Source organism: Camelina sativa, chromosome 11, assembly GCF_030686135.1.
Source record: "Camelina sativa cultivar CO46 ecotype springtype chromosome 11, ASM3068613v1".
Taxonomy (NCBI): Eukaryota; Viridiplantae; Streptophyta; class Magnoliopsida; order Brassicales; family Brassicaceae; genus Camelina; species Camelina sativa.
In genome coordinates, this window is record NC_141890.1 from 2358563 (window position 1) to 2374648 (window position 16086).

Here is a 16086-nt window from a genome sequence, read left to right on the forward strand (position 1 = left end):
AAGAAAATTAATTTACAGAGACTCGAATTATGCACAAAATTTTATTTGCAAAATTTTTATTCACGTATACTCGAATTATGCACAAACTTTTATCTGCGAAAATTTTCATTCGCATGTACCCGAATTATGCACAAACTCTCTAATCTGAGAAAACCTTAATTCACAGACCCGAGTTATGTAAGCCGAGATTTTGCAGGGACTTTCGAGAAACCCGAATTATGCACGAATTTTTCAAACATAAATTTATACATTCATATCTATAATTTTATCATACCAAAATCCAAATTATGCACGAAAATTTTCAGATCTATAATTTTATCATATTTAATGAATTAATCATATGCTAATAACCATGCTCTGATACGATATGTAAGTGTAATTTACATGAACCCTAAGATCTTTTAAGCAACATGATTAATTATATGATAAAATTATAAAGGAGGGTTAGCCGAGTACCTCCTCCATTCATTGTTGTAGAGATTTCTTGATGGACAGTTTCCTGAAGTCCTGATCTTCTAGTTAGGTGATTAGGTTTCTCTCTCATTGCCTATGAATTTACTCTCTATGTATTGTCTTTTTGAAATTTATTTGGGATGCCTTTATAATAGACTAAAGGCATATATTTATAGGCGGAAAGAGGACTTAATTCCTCTTTAAAAATTTCTTTAAGATTTCTTTAAGATTTAATTTCAACCGTCCATCAAAATAGAAATTGATTAAGAAAAACTCATTTGTTATCAATTTAATTGTTTATTAAATATATTAAGGAATAACATTATTCCATAGAAAATGGATGATTATAATACCACATAATAGGAAAAGGAAATAATTCCTTGCATTTGCCTCCTGCATGACCGTCTCACGTTGCGACACGTGTAAGAAACGCACGGATTTCGAGAAGATTTTTCTCGCCAGTGCTCACTGTTGTTTTTTGTTTTGATAAACGTGGAGTGGACTTTTTAACGGTATTGTTTCATTGGTTAAAAAACATTTTCATTTATTATCAATCATTCGTAAAGCCAAAACAGTAACAGTTACTTGTGTAGCAACTTCAATTCGTCTCAGAAAGAAATAAGAACTGGTATTTATTTTATCAGATAATATTTTATTTGATCAGTTTATTTTATACAATATTGAAAAATCTTTCATCAGTAGGAATCTTTAATATATTCAACCAGTTTCTCTTAGTTAATCAATTTTATTTCTTTTTTTTTAACTTTTGCGTTGGTGACATATTCATTTGTCCTTATTTGCAATTATCTATTTATAATCAAACAACAATTTATGGCACTATATATTTTAAAATTGATATTTGAAAATAATAAACACAAACGGCAAATGGTTTTTTTAAGAATTTGCAACGATTTATGCATTGTAACGGTAAAATCTTATTCCAGTTTTCCAGTCTCAATGAAAGTAACATAAATTATGAAGCAACAATAGCATAGATTGAGTACTTCAAAGAAACAAACAGATGAAAACAATGTTACGAAGGAAGATTATTTGCATGCGCACATGCACATTATTGAAAACAAACAAGAAAATTGAAATTGTAATGTTTTAGCAAGGTCTCAGAATGCTTTTCACTTAGATTTATCATCCTCTTTTCCGTCTTCCTGTGGAGGTGACTTGTTGAGATCAAACTTTGGAGTAACACCAGATGCACTCCCTCCTTCGTCCTGCTCCATAGGAACAACATTCAGATCAATCGCCAACCCTCCGGTGCCTGAACCAGACCCTCCACCACCGGAAGAAGCAGCAACCGTACCACCAAATCCTTCCTCAGCCGCATTAAATGTTGGTGGAGGAAGAAAACCTTGATAGCCACAATCTTTGTGCAGACTTAGGTGTCCAAAGACTGCTTTCCAAGAACCAAAACCTAGCCCACATATGTTACATGTGGGAGGACCTTGAGGAGGGTTGGTCAATTGCGTCGACCCTTTCTTTCTAGCCTTCTTAATTGGCTCTTTGTCCATAGTTGAAGCGACGACTTTAGATCCAGACGCTCCGGCAAGAGCTTCCACTAAGACACGTGGTCTTCCGACTTTGATCCTATCTTTGGGAGCCGCATCAAAGCCACCTTTACCACTCACAGTTTGATCCCTCTCCCCAGCGGCTTCTTTAGCGGCATCAACAATAAGTGTTGCCGCAACTGCGGCTTCTTTACGGATGGTTTCATCCACATTAAAACTTTCAGCGACACTCAATGCCAGCAAGGCCAGAACAAGTTCGTGAATTTCTCCTTTTTCATCGCTACTAAAATAGCCACTGTCGTCGGAACTTTCATGTTCCTCTTCCTCAGTATTCAGTTTTCTCTCGTCGGGATTACTCATGATTTTGCCTTGTTGAGAGTAATACATTTTTCAGACACATCAAGTTGGTCTTTATATAGTTATCAGTTTACACAGTTACACATTTTTAAGATCTCTCTCGCGCCTTTTATTTCAAAGGTTGCGTCCGTAGGTTCAAATTCAAATCTCGTTTTGACAAAAATACCCCCTGAAGATAAAGGACGAATATTACTTGCCATCTTCATCAGATGATCTGTACCAAAAAATTGAGAACCATAAAATCATCAATTAACTAAACCGGCACGCACGTGCTCTTGTGATAGTATCATGATTTTTAAATTTTTTTTGGTTTAGAGCCCTTTATTTTTCTCCGTTAAATTTTGGTTGTGAATTGTTCTAATATATTAATTAAAGTCTGGCTTGTATCGTACTTCTAGTTTTTTTTCTAAAGTACGGATTGAAATTCATTTTATTTACATTGTAATTTTTTTTAAATAAAATTTATATGATTATTTTTAAAAGTTTTTTTAGATAAAATATTATATAATAAAATCATATGTTGAATATGATGATTTAAAAAAGACACTTATTTTGTAAGTTTTATATTGTTAATGATTCTAGATAACTATTTGTGCTATAACACTGGTTAAATTTTATTTTATACAAAATTTTGTATATTTTCTATTTTAAAATAAAATTTTAATATATTGTATTAGTTTATGTACGTGAATTTATTTCAGCAATGTATATTCTACCTCATGACTTGAATGTCATTATAAGACATAATTTTGTGAATTTGGTTTTTAAATAGCGATTTATTATATTATGAGTAATTTAATATATTGTTATACTTTTTGTTTTAATATACTTGGTTTTTTAAAATTCTTTCATATTATAGTGACATATTATTGACATTGCTATAATAAACCAATTTAGAGTGTTTATAGTTTCTAACTTTAATATCAAGTTTCAATATTTTAAAAATATATCAAAATAAATTATTTAAAGTTTATTTTATTATATAAAATTATAAAATTTAACAAAAAAAAGTATGAAATTGAATTTAAATATTCAAATTTTGACCCATTACTCAGTAAAATTTTTAATTCAATAGATATTGTTTTTAAAGAATAATATTAATAAAATTGAATATTTTGTAGATTAAATCATTTATATTTGTTTTTAAAAATTCAACTTATGGTATATCCGAAAATAAAAATATTTTTTAATTATAATAAATAATATGAGAATTTATTTGTTTCACAAAATAGACTCATATATAAAAATGCTAGGTGAAGTATAATAATAATTAACAAATCCCTATATTAGTAAAAGAGAAGTATAACTTTTCTTTCGGACGAAACTACCCCCGACATCTTCTACCAGAAAACAATTTCATTAAGGTTAAATGGAATATTTACGGTTAATGGGTTGGGTTCTATTTCTAAAATTACCCGAAATTCTTAAATCGGATCCGGATAGATAAAGATTTGCGTCCTTTAAAGTGGGTTAATGGGTTATGTGCTTTTTTCCAGTATTTTTCAATGAACGTAATTTTAGAATCTCATATGTGATATGTGGGATGGAAAGATTCAAGTTCTCTCCCTCACGATCCCTTGCTGGAGAAAGACCGACGAACGTGAAAGCGTTTGATGGCGGTGAATGGTGATTCACGGATTATGACATGTTTGAGAAAAAAAATGAGATTTGTAGATAAAATTGTTTTTGTTTTTAATTAATAAACCAATTATTAATTGATGGATCTAACATAATTCTGTATAGTATTAGATAAAACAAGAAAAACTGATGAAAATCGTGGAAAAAAATTAAGTAATGGCGTGATTTTGCCTAAACCAGATCTCAAGGAAGAAGATGAAGGTAATTTTGTAATTTGTTCTTAACTATTAAAAAAAATATCAGGGGTTCGAACCAGGACATTGCGGTACAGAAGTCCTCAATTCATACCACTAGACTACGCCAAATTATACAAGCAAAATTAAACACAAATATTAATATCTCATTGTTACGATTGATTAAAATCTAAATATAACTATCATTAATTCTCCCAAATAAATGTCTTCTCCTAAAATTTTGAAAAGTTATAAATGTAAGTAGTTATTATAGATTAATAGTATAAAGTTCACATTTATTAAAAAGTTAATAATATAATCTAATCAAATAATCATTAAATGCAAGATCAAACTTAACAAAAAATATTCCATAAAGATCGGATATTAATTCATTTCTCAAATATAGATAGAGATACTAATAAGAAATATACCCAAGGAACATACGTTCAGTTTATCTAATCTAATAATTTTCAGAAATTTCAAAACCAAAAATAAAAGTCTTACCGTAATCATAAGGATCTTAAATATTTTATATTTAATGTGTAAATTAAATAAATCAATAGTAAACAAATTTATGGGAATATTGTTAATTTGTTATATATTCCCTATGAGAATGTTGTTAATTTGTTATATTTAAAGCATTTTAATTTGGGTATTATCTATGTAAATGATAAAGATAGTAATCAAATGTGATCTCAACAAAACGTGTGTAATCTTTAGAGGATATTTTTCAAAACCCTAATAAAACTTATATAGCCAACTCTAAACTATAAATACTACCTCCAGGTTGTGGCATTCTCATATCAATCTCATTTTCCCTCAAAACTTTATTTGCAAAATTGTATCAAAAATTATAGTTCTTATTCTTGCTTTCTAATATGTCACTAATATAGAGATTATGTTTTTTTATTTATTTTGTTTAAAATTTTTAATCTAATATGATCCTTTCATATATATATATTTATAGGCTTTAGAAAATATCATATTTCAAAGGTAAATAATCTACTTAACCCATAACCATAATGAATTGATGATTAAAAACCAGAACCACAATTAAAAAACAGAGCCACGATTAAAAAACAGAGCCACCATCATGAAAAAAATATTATGTTAATGTCCAAAATCAAGTAATGATGGAGATCAGAGACATAAAAAAATTTAAAATAAAAGAGAAATTGATAACCAACTGTTCGCTAAGCACTACGAGAGATGAGGACTGCGAGAGAAGATGAAGCGAAGCGACGAGAGGTTCTCAAAACCTAAACCCTATATTTGGTCTTAAAGATCAAAGATTCAAAATCGAAAATATTGTTTTTTGAACCATAACCCGGCTGGTCCGATCCGAATTATCTGGTCATGGATTTATAGCGGTTTTTTCTGGGTTTTACCGGTTTTAAGATTTCCGATTATTAGTAGTGAACCCAAATCGGAGAATTATCTGGGTCGCGGGTCAACCGGTCGGACCGGCCAGTCCGATCGGGTCGTGTAAACATTAGTTTTAATCTAATATGATCCTTTCATATATATATATATATTTATAGGCTTTGTAAAATATCATATTTCAAAGGTAAATAATCTACTTAACCCATAACGTCATTATATTTGCATTTTATTATTTTTTTGTATTTTATTGGACATTGTTTATACTCAAAATTTTGTTTTTACATTATTGCATATGTGAATTGGTTGCAAATGGATAATTAATTATCTACGAAGGGGAAGCTAAAAAAACTGTATTTGAATCGATCAGTTGGTCACAATTTTTAAATAGAGTAGTTTTCATTATATTTATTAAAGTATTCGATTGTACTCTCTCAGTTCGTTTATGTTGTGTTATACAATTTTTAAATCAGAATTTTTTATTATAGTAGTTTTACCACTTTTATATTATTTCATATTTAAAATTATTCAAATAAATTCTCTTTGTTTTTAAATTAATGAACTATGTACCATGTTAATATAAATATAATAACACTAAATTTATACAAAACAAAATTATGTGCTAATAACCTTTATGCATACTGAAAATATATGATTTATTAATTATTACATTTGATTCTTTGAATGAAATTTTTATACAAAAATAGTTAAAAATTAAAAAAAAATAGTTTATGTTACACACAATAATTACGCAGTGTACAAACAATTACAAATAATATTTCTGAGATTATATATGCTTTCATTTTGGCAACTAAATTGATCATTACCTTATACTGATAACTGATTACAAAATTCTAAAAATTAATTACTTACACCATATTTTAATGTATTTATTTTAAACATTAATGCTGTTTACTTATTATATTATTCAAATTCATGATAATTTGATATATTATCTCTTTTATAATATTTTATTATACTAATACTCATAACATTACCATTTACTCAACTTTTTTTCATCTACTATTTTATCCCAATTTATTACAAAAATATATTATTCACTGTAAAGAAACAAAAATGTAATATATTATAATCAGTTACGAATTGTATGTATTTGTAAATATTCCCTCGCGCTGTAGCGCGGGTCTGGTCCTAGTTAATATGTTAAGTTAGATGTCAAATGATTTTATTTGATGAATAATTTAATAAAGAAAATTAATATGGTAAGTTAGATGATATCAAATGATTCTTTAGAATATTCTCTTTAAGATTTTTGGAAACAATAAATCCAGAATATACAAATAGTATAAAACTTAATCTATAACCTATTTGTAACCAACTTATTAAAATTATATAGTCTACAAAACAATGTTGTGTACTTCCGTTTTATTATATAGGGGATGAGAGGTGAAGTATAGTAATAATTAACAAATTAATATGTTAAGTTAGATGTCAAAGGATTTTATTTGATGAATAATTTAATAAAGAAAATTAATATTGTAAGTTAGATGATATCAAATGATTCTTTAGAATATTCTCTTTAAAATTTTTGGAAACAATAAATCCAGAATATACAAATAATATAAAACTTAATCTATAACCTATTTGTAACCAACTTATTAAAATTATATAGTATACAAAACAATGTTGTGTACTTCCGTTTTATTATATAGGGTATATGCTACATATAATTGATTATTTTGTAGTCTTGAATAAATAAATGAAATATAGGATTTAAAAAAAACTCTAAATGGAACCAGCCATTTTAGTTTTTAGGTGAACTTTTATAAATACTCATGAATTAAAAGCTTTTACGAAATACTCATGAATTTAATAAACAACGCTGTTTGTAAAATTAATGTTTGTAAGAAAAAACAACTTAAACAAAAGTTAATAAATATCGATGTAGGGTCTACCGTTCTAGTACGCTACATATACGTTCTAACGAATTGACAAAGTATTTCAAATAATTGTATCTTCCATAGACGTTCACACTAAAAAGACACGAATATGTAAGTTTCGATGTGTTTGAGTCGAAATTTAAAAATTTAATAAGAAAAGATTGCCACTGATGATTCAGTCAATTTGAACTGTTGGTTTTAGACGGCTCCATAACATTCATTAGTCACAGAAAAGCTTGTATTTATCAATGCAATATTGTTTCTATTTTTACAAATTTATCTCTACATTTATCAATAAGTCTACAGTGTACGTAAAATCCTATCTGTGCGTATATAATGTATCCCTCCGGCAAATTCTATAAAGTCGAATGTCTGGAAATGTTACATTACATGCGTACGTACATTAAAATCTAGTGAGAGATTATGTTGAGAAGCGAGGCACGTGTTCTTATCAACCGTCGAAATAACCCTTCTAGATTTTTCTCGAACCCATCAATGCTCATCTCAACATCCTCTAGCTTCTTTTGAAGATCATCATGAGAGCAGCATAACGCTGAATCCAAACTCTCCAACTCGTTCGTGGTCCCCTCATCATGATGAACCTTCTTTTTCTTTAGTACCGAAGCCAACTTGCTCTTAATGTTACTTTGTCGTCCCGACAAGAACTCCAAGAACGACCTCAACACCAAGACGCTAACGGAAACTACTCCTCTCATCGCATCTATAACCGCCACAAGATGTTCATCTTGCTCATGATTAATTACGGATGATGATGAACTTAGGCCTCCATCAATGTTCTTCAAGGATCCAAGAAGCTTCCTAGCTTCTTTTCTCATGTTCTTTCTAAATCCAACATACCCCAATACGGCAACATCGAGTTGGTCTCCTCCTCCGGCTAATTTCTTTCTTCTGAGACATGATTGAACACCACGAACATGCTCGTGAGTCTCAACCATGAGATCCCTTGAGACGCTGCATATATCCATTAGCCTCAACGAACCATCAAGCATCTCCTCCATAAAATCGAATCCATCAGACGACATAACCCTTTGCGTTGAGCCCATTTTCAGAAACTCCTCCGTACAAATGTAGAGCTCCTCCAAACCCGCCAAGCTCATCAAGATTGATTCGGACGAATCCGTCGTGGTGTTAATCTTTTTAACCTTGTGAAGAGCTTCCTCGATTCCCGTCGTGCTTGGATGCGATCTTGAAGGTAAGCTTATAGATCTTAGTTGATTCTTGACGATCATATTCGACATTTTTCTTAATATGGTTTTGTGCTTTTGTTTTAATCTTTTTTAGAAAGGCGTTTGAGCTATTTTTCTTTCTTTTTTGATCGATCTGCTTTATTCAACTTGCTCTACCAATGTATAAATATATATAGCATAGGGTTTAGTGTATCAACCAACAAAACTCCAACAATAATTGAATTTTAAAATTTGATTGGTCCGATTATTACTGGCAAATCTGTGACTTTCTGAGCTGTCGGGCTATTATATTGGTCAAATTATTTGGCCACAGAACTGAGCCTGATGAGTCACCGTTTGTGTTGCCTCCGGTTTTGCCACATTATCAATTGACCTTTCGAGTTTTCTTAAATATTAAAAACATCGACAGTGTCAAAAATTTAAATGGTCTCGGACTCTCGGTAGGTATCGAGATCCAGATCTTCCTCAACCATATACCGTATTAAAAATTATATACGCCCTTCTTTTATCCAATCAGCTCTTATGTAGGTTTGCTTATTACGGAAAATATTTTGCCTTTACAAGAAAACAAAAAATATTTACAATGTCCTCTACATGGTTTGTCACATTACGACACGTATAAGAGTGGTGCACGAGTTTTGAGTTGATTTGCTTGCGAGATATATTACGAATTTACAGGGTTTGTATATCTGGTTGACTATTCTCATTAACGTGGAATGACTTTATTTTAACTTGTTTACTTATTAGTTATTAGTTTATTACCAATCATAGAAGTTCGTCGAAACCAAACTAGACCAAACATAAATATTGAAGACAACAAATCTTTTAAATTCTAATTTAAACTAATTATTGGTCATACTCAATCCAAACGCAACTAGATTTAATATTAAGAATTTCATATTTGTAATCTAAAACTGTGAGAAACTAAAATAATCACGCAAAAGTACGTAATTGCAAATTTGATGATCATATCATATGTTAATATGTAGACATAAGATAGAGTGAAAGTGTGAAACGACACTCTTCACTATGTAAGAAATACACTAATTGGTCGAGTCTAAGTGAGTGGTTATGTTTAAAACTTCCAATAATTGGTCGAGTCTAAGTACTAACTCGTTACTGTTTAATGCATTGATACTCATACACGTGTATAAAGGATATATGATTAATTTGTAGATTTTTGTCATTAAAGTATTCATATGATTTGCCTCATCGTATATTGTCAGTCCCCTAGACCAAAGTACACGTATATAAAACCTTAATTTGATAAATTTAATATAGATAATGGCACCAATTATATTACATGTTGTATCACGTTATGTTACTATTCTTGTTAATATATATATAAAAAAAAGATTTAAAACAAACATTCTTTTTAGCAATAGCCAAAGGATATCTGTCACGAAATTGTCAGTGATCCTTAATTATTGGAACTAGCTACCCCGTCAATGATCTTACTAAAAAGGAATCTTACACCAATTATCATCAATTGGATACGATCTTGCTAGAAGAAAGATGTGGCTAAAGTAAGTTGTGTTTTCAGACAATGTTATTCTATAAACAATTAAGTTGTACTCATTGATCATGAACAACGAATCCTTCCACTTTTAAATATAATCCTTATAATTATATTTTGTATATGTAGTAAAAGTTTTCAAGTTTATGCACACCAACACATGGATTTCAGTTTTGAAATCATTATTTGTAACTCTTTATTTTTTTTACATGTTCCATCACATTTTGTGAATAAGAAATAATGTGTTTGTGTTAACTTACTGGATTTGGCTACAAAAATTGTAAGACTTTTCCCAGTTACCTTTTTCACAAGGTAAGTAACAAGAGTAGCATCATTGAGATGTCCAGCAACATGGTGGGCAAATTTTGTGTGAAGACTCATTATTCCAGCTGTTGTTTTAAGACTATCAAACAAGTTCCGCCTATCATCTTGAAAATCATACTTGTAAGTACGTGGAGAAAGTCCATTAAATTTTAATTCAATGTTGAGACACCCTTTGACTCTATCAATTTTTTTTCTGACAATCTCCATTGGACGGGGGTAATTTTGTTACAAATCTTGACAGATGAATAGTTGTGCTGGAATTAGCATGTAACACGTCCAACACAAAATCTCCGTCAGTAACTCTGCGTCAATGCTAAATATTTTTCAAAAAATTTGTTTGATGAAAATATTTACATATTCATATATATATATATATATATATATATATATATATATATATTCAATTTATTATTTTATTATATAAAGCTTAATTTTCAAAGTTAGTATATAATGTGTCAAGTCTGTCGATAATATATGGACATGTGTGAAAAGAAATTTTATTTAATAATTCTAAGAAAATTAAAAACTCTTAAAAATAAAAGGATTACTTGAAAAGTATATAAAACCAAAAGTAATCTATTATATCACTAATTCTAATAGAAAAATTATCTATTAAATTACTAATTTCAATAGGAAAATTATGCAATTAATAAGGAAAATAATTGCCGTTAATAAGGAAAATATGTGCAATTTAATTGCAATTATTATTTATTATAACCATATAGTAAAAATAATTTTATACAGAAAAGTGATTAAAGTATGCAACGGTTTAATGTATTAAAATTAGTAATTAACATAATATAAGAAAATAAGATAATTAAAATAAGAAATTAATGTAAAATTCTTAAGTTTTTCAATTGGTGAATGATTTGATAGCGTATGCAATATCAACCTGAAGAGTTTGAAAATTTAACGAAATTTCAAGATGAAATCATTCGCTGTCTTCGCCAATATGATTCCCCTATAGCTGTTGTTGTTCCAATTTATGAGTTTTTTCAAAATATTGGTAGTGTAAATGATAATTTGAATTTATATTTAAATTATCAAGTTGCAGTTTCTATTAGTGCATAATATTTTTATGGTATTGTGCAGGAGGAGGTTTACCTTCCAATTACTGGAGAAAGATTTTATAATGTATATTATGTTATGCTTCTCACAGGTATTAGTCGTAAGAATGGTGTTCAGTATTATGAACTGCAAGATTCTTGTGGGATACATAAAAGGAGAACAAGGGGTTGAGATTACCCATTTCTTTCTCATGTGGTTGAGATTAAGGGTTTTATTGTGAACCTGCAAATCCTAAGTTGATGTTCAAATCTAATATCTCTCTTGATCGGCTTTTTTATAGTAATTACATCGAGGCGGCAAGCAATTGAAAATCTTATTGAGTTTTCTTTAAAATTGTGCTAATTTTGGTTTGTTTTTTTAACAAGCACTTATAACTGATAATAATAGAGATCAAATTTTGGTATGTCTTGGTGAACTTGCAGCACTGATTGCCAGCAATAGTTTAGATGTTCCTACAGATTCAGATGTTCTTAAAGTTAGTTTTCAGTTTTTTATTTGAGAATTATGTTTTATTGATTTTTAGTTTTTAAAAAAATATTAAGTAAGATATCAATTTGTTACAATGCACTTTTTTTATATGAAAATTATAAATGTTACTCATTAGGATTGACTGTATAGAACTAAAATCTAATTTTATTATCATGTAATATACAAAAAAAAAAATATTGCAAGATGTAGTGTATGAACTCTAAATTCGATTTGAAAAAAAAAATCAAATTAAAATAAAATTAATATTTTGAATACAACTTAAAATTTCACATATTTTTTTTATATTTGCGTTAATATGCATGCCTAATTTAGTATTGAATAAAACAGTTCTAGCAAATTATTTGTACCAAACATTGTTGTAATGAATCTGCGCATAATTTAGCTATGTTTAGTTGTGAAATTTTATTTTATTTTTTAATTTTATTTTGATGTTGTTAACTTGTTTTTAGTGGTTGATGATCAACAGATAACAATTGAAGGTGAATAAATTTAGTTACGGTTGATGTATTTTATTCCGAGGAAAAAAAGTTAAGAATATTTGATTTCTAGTAAAACCAACAAATATGTTATACCTACTATAAGTATCCCTCTTTTGATGTAAACTTGTATATAAAAAGCCTAATTATCTACTTTAGATTTTTCATCTGTCACCACCACTTGTATTTTTTTCAGGCATTTTTTTGTTTTTTTTGGTTCTGGTTAATGTTTGGTTCGAACGACAAACCAAAAAATCTAAAGGAAATCAGACTTTGAACAATAATAACAAAAACAAAGAAAAAAGTGTTAGACTTGTGGACCATGAGAATAAGACAATTTTAATCAATCCAGAAACAAAAAAAAAAAAAAAAAAGAGAGGAAAAGACAATTTTAACCCCTAAAGGAAAAGAAAAGAGGATTATAAATAGCTTCGACCTCGTCATTCGAAAGCCCTAAAACTGAAAATCCCTAAAACGAAGAAAGTATCTTTAACCCTAGAGTTATTGCAATTCTTCTCGACTTCTCCATGGAATCGTTCGGTCCGATCTTCGGTGACCTGGGATATCCCGGTCCCCTCTTCGGTAGCATGGAATCTCCCGTCTCCGGAGCCTCCCGGGTAATCTTCCTCTCCTTATACCTCTCTGTTTCTCGATTAATTGTTTCTTCACAATTTTTTTTCCTTCTATTTAAGAAATATATCTGATTAGATCTTTTCTACTTTAGCCCCGGACGGGGAGTGTTTTTGGGTGATCCTAAAATAAGAGCCATTTTTGAGAAACCAGAATACGGGTAAAATTTGATGCTTTGTTTTTCTTTTGGAGACTTGTAAATGTTAAAGATGTCTTCTTCATCATCATGTGTTGATAATATATATATATATATTGAATTATTGTAGTTGGTATGTTGAGGTTGAGGGATTCGATACTTCGCTTCCTGTGGATGAGATCAAGGAGGCGTTGAACAATCATTTCAAGTCATGTGGAGTAATCGCTAGAGTGTTTCTTAACACAAACCCTGTAACCAATGTTGTCGACAGGTTAGGTTTGTTTGTGGCTTCTTTCTTTCTTTGTGACAAACCAGCTACTTGGGAACTGCTGCTGACTTGGCTTCTTTGTTAATCCCGCCCAACCGGCTCCGAAAGTGATTATAAGGGATGTTCCTTTTGCCTAGGTACTTAAATTTGGAGGGGGTAGCTAAAGCTCTCTTGATCAAGCTCTTTGGTGTTTAATTTAGATCGTGATACAATATGAACGGATCATCGAGTTCTCTACACATCCAGTTTCACCATTCTTCCTCTGTTTCTCACCGGGAGAATTAGTAAGAAACTGCAAGAGTGAATTGAAAATAGAGATTGTGTGTACATAAATTTGGGTGTGAATTATTAAGTAAGCTCAATAATCCATTATCTGCTCTTTTATTAGGTAGCCAAAACAAAAAACTACTACCAATCTCTTCTCCCGTGGAACTCAATTCTCCGATTTAGTATCCCAACTTGAACCAGTTAGTTGTGTTACTCAAGACAGAGACTTTTAGCTTGAGAACCTCATTGTAGACAGACATAAATCGAATTTCTTGTCTACTCCCCTTGAGATTCTGGTTTCTTGGTTCTTAACTTTGATTTAACGACAATTTGAGGAAAAAGGTTGTACACCTCTGTTGACAAAAAAAGCTCAGTCTCAACAGTTACTGAGGATGTTAAGGAACAAAACCCTGTTCTTAACTAAACACTTGGAAACAGAGTCCAGTTCTGCCTCCAGATCACGAAAACCATCTTCAACAACATCTCTCCTCATCTTCTCGTTCTGCATTGTCTCGACTTCGACAAAGTTTCTTCTTGAATCCACAATAGAACCCAGAAAGAAACCATCAAGACTCTTCATTTCCTTTATCAAATCCATAGATTTATCTGATAATGATGAAGATACAAAAGGAATCGACAAAAACCCGATGGTGGTCTTGATTTTTTTTGCCGGCGATGGTGGTGGCGGTATTGCTGATAGGAACAACAAAAGATGTCTGAAAATCGAGACAGTGATTTCGATTGTCTCTCCCAGAACACTCGTGGGTGGTATCGCTATTTCTTGATCTATGTTGGTTGGAATACTTTTGGTTTCCATTTTCTTAAGTGCATTGATGTGTTTAGAGATTTGTTTCTTTGCCTTCTTACGGAAGTTAACGTATGCTTTAACTTCCTTCTCTACTACGCCACCTTTCCTACGAACAGCAGATTTGAGATTCGCCACGTGTTCTCTCATCACGACAATCACCTCCCTTGTGGCCTCACACACGTCGAGCAACACAACAGATCCATCTAAAGAATCTGCTAGAAGTTTTCCTTCCTGGTGATGAAGAAGAGTGTGTTTCACGTAAGAGGACTCAAGTAGCTCATGCACGCAACCGTAGAACTCGGTGAGGTTCACGAGTCCAACGAGAAGCGTCTCGTAACCAAAAGAAGCGGAAACCGAGATTGAGGAAGAAGATCTCCGCCAGATGCTGAGCCGGTTCAAGGCTGCTCTGAGTTTAACAGAGAGTGGATGGATTCTTGAAGGAAGACTCACGGATCGGACTGGTTGGTGTGTAGTTTGATCAGACATGAAGACCGGATCCAAACCTTCCATGAATTTTAGTTTTTTTTTTTCAGAACTCTAAATTGGATTGAGATGCTCTATTATAGGGTTCTTGAGGGTTTCTATATATATATTGCAGAGAAGCGCAAGAGCAGAGGAATTATCGGGTAAACGATGTGGGAACATGTGAGAAGAACATGGGTCACTAATCTGATCTGTTTGTTTCTAACATGAATAATATCATCAGTTATGGCCAGTGACTCTTGTAACTCATGTTCCTCTTTGTCTTCTTCTTAGACATCTCTTGCAAGCTTAATATTTAAAATCAGTTTCTTGTTCGTTTGTTTTCTATACCAACTGTTTTTGTTTGGGTGTGAGGATAAAATATAATTTTGGTTAAAGGGATCTAAACTAAATGTGTCCGGCTTCAGAGAACCAAGGCTTGTCTTCTTTGTCTTAAGTTACAAATACATTATCAACTTTATCGCTTGACTCTTTTACCTTCTAATAAAAAATTAGATTGTCTTGTTGGAATATTTTACTCGGCGCGGCTAATTAGTTGCCAATCACACATTTTTAATCATCAATTGTTTTGTGTAAAAGAATTTTCACAACTATTAATAAGTTAATTTCTATGTGATGAGTAAAAGAGAAGAGAATAAAAAGACATTCAAATGTCATTCATGGTATTCAAATATCATTTCAATTTTAATAATTAAAGATTTTGTCACATGTTATACAAAAACTTTGTTTTCACAAATTTTAAATAGTAAAAAATTAAAAATTTAAATAATCTAATAGACTTACGACACCAGAGCCTAATAACCGTACCACATAGGTCAATAACGTTGCTTGCTCTCTCAAATTTCTTAGAAGAATCACCAATTGATTTACAAATGGCAGCTTCAATGTTTATGAGAAAATCATCTGAATCTGAATCTGTAGGAACATCTAGAGTATTGCTGGCAACTAGTGCTGCAAGTTCACCAAGACCAAAATTTGATCTCTATTACAA

The 16086-nt window shown here is 30.7% G+C and overlaps 4 protein-coding genes across 4 annotated transcripts; 1 reads left to right on the forward strand and 3 right to left on the reverse strand.

Annotated features, from left to right (window-relative positions):
- Window positions 1-1364: 1364 nt before the first annotated feature.
- Window positions 1365-2356, reverse strand: LOC104721209 (uncharacterized). The gene has a single exon (XM_010439136.2). It carries the CDS (start codon window positions 2331-2333, stop codon window positions 1584-1586), a length of 750 nt encoding a protein of 249 aa, XP_010437438.1. The 5' UTR covers window positions 2334-2356; the 3' UTR covers window positions 1365-1583.
- Window positions 2357-7642: 5286 nt separating this feature from the next.
- On the reverse strand, window positions 7643-8768 carry LOC104721210 (uncharacterized). Its single transcript, XM_010439138.2, has one exon. The coding sequence runs from the start codon at window positions 8679-8681 to the stop codon at window positions 7833-7835; it is 849 nt and encodes a 282-aa protein (XP_010437440.1). The 5' UTR covers window positions 8682-8768; the 3' UTR covers window positions 7643-7832.
- A 2461-nt stretch (window positions 8769-11229) lies between these two features.
- LOC147933555 (uncharacterized) lies at window positions 11230-15422 on the forward strand. Its single transcript, XM_087470909.1, has 8 exons — window positions 11230-11244; window positions 11347-11481; window positions 11563-11629; window positions 11961-12013; window positions 12933-13120; window positions 13228-13293; window positions 13400-13540; window positions 13675-15422. The coding sequence occupies exons 1-8, from the start codon at window positions 11230-11232 to the stop codon at window positions 13730-13732; spliced, it is 723 nt and encodes a 240-aa protein (XP_087327035.1). The 3' UTR covers window positions 13733-15422.
- On the reverse strand, window positions 13823-15122 carry LOC104721211 (uncharacterized). Its single transcript, XM_010439139.3, has one exon. The coding sequence runs from the start codon at window positions 15120-15122 to the stop codon at window positions 14181-14183; it is 942 nt and encodes a 313-aa protein (XP_010437441.1). The 3' UTR covers window positions 13823-14180.
- Window positions 15423-16086: the final 664 nt, after the last annotated feature.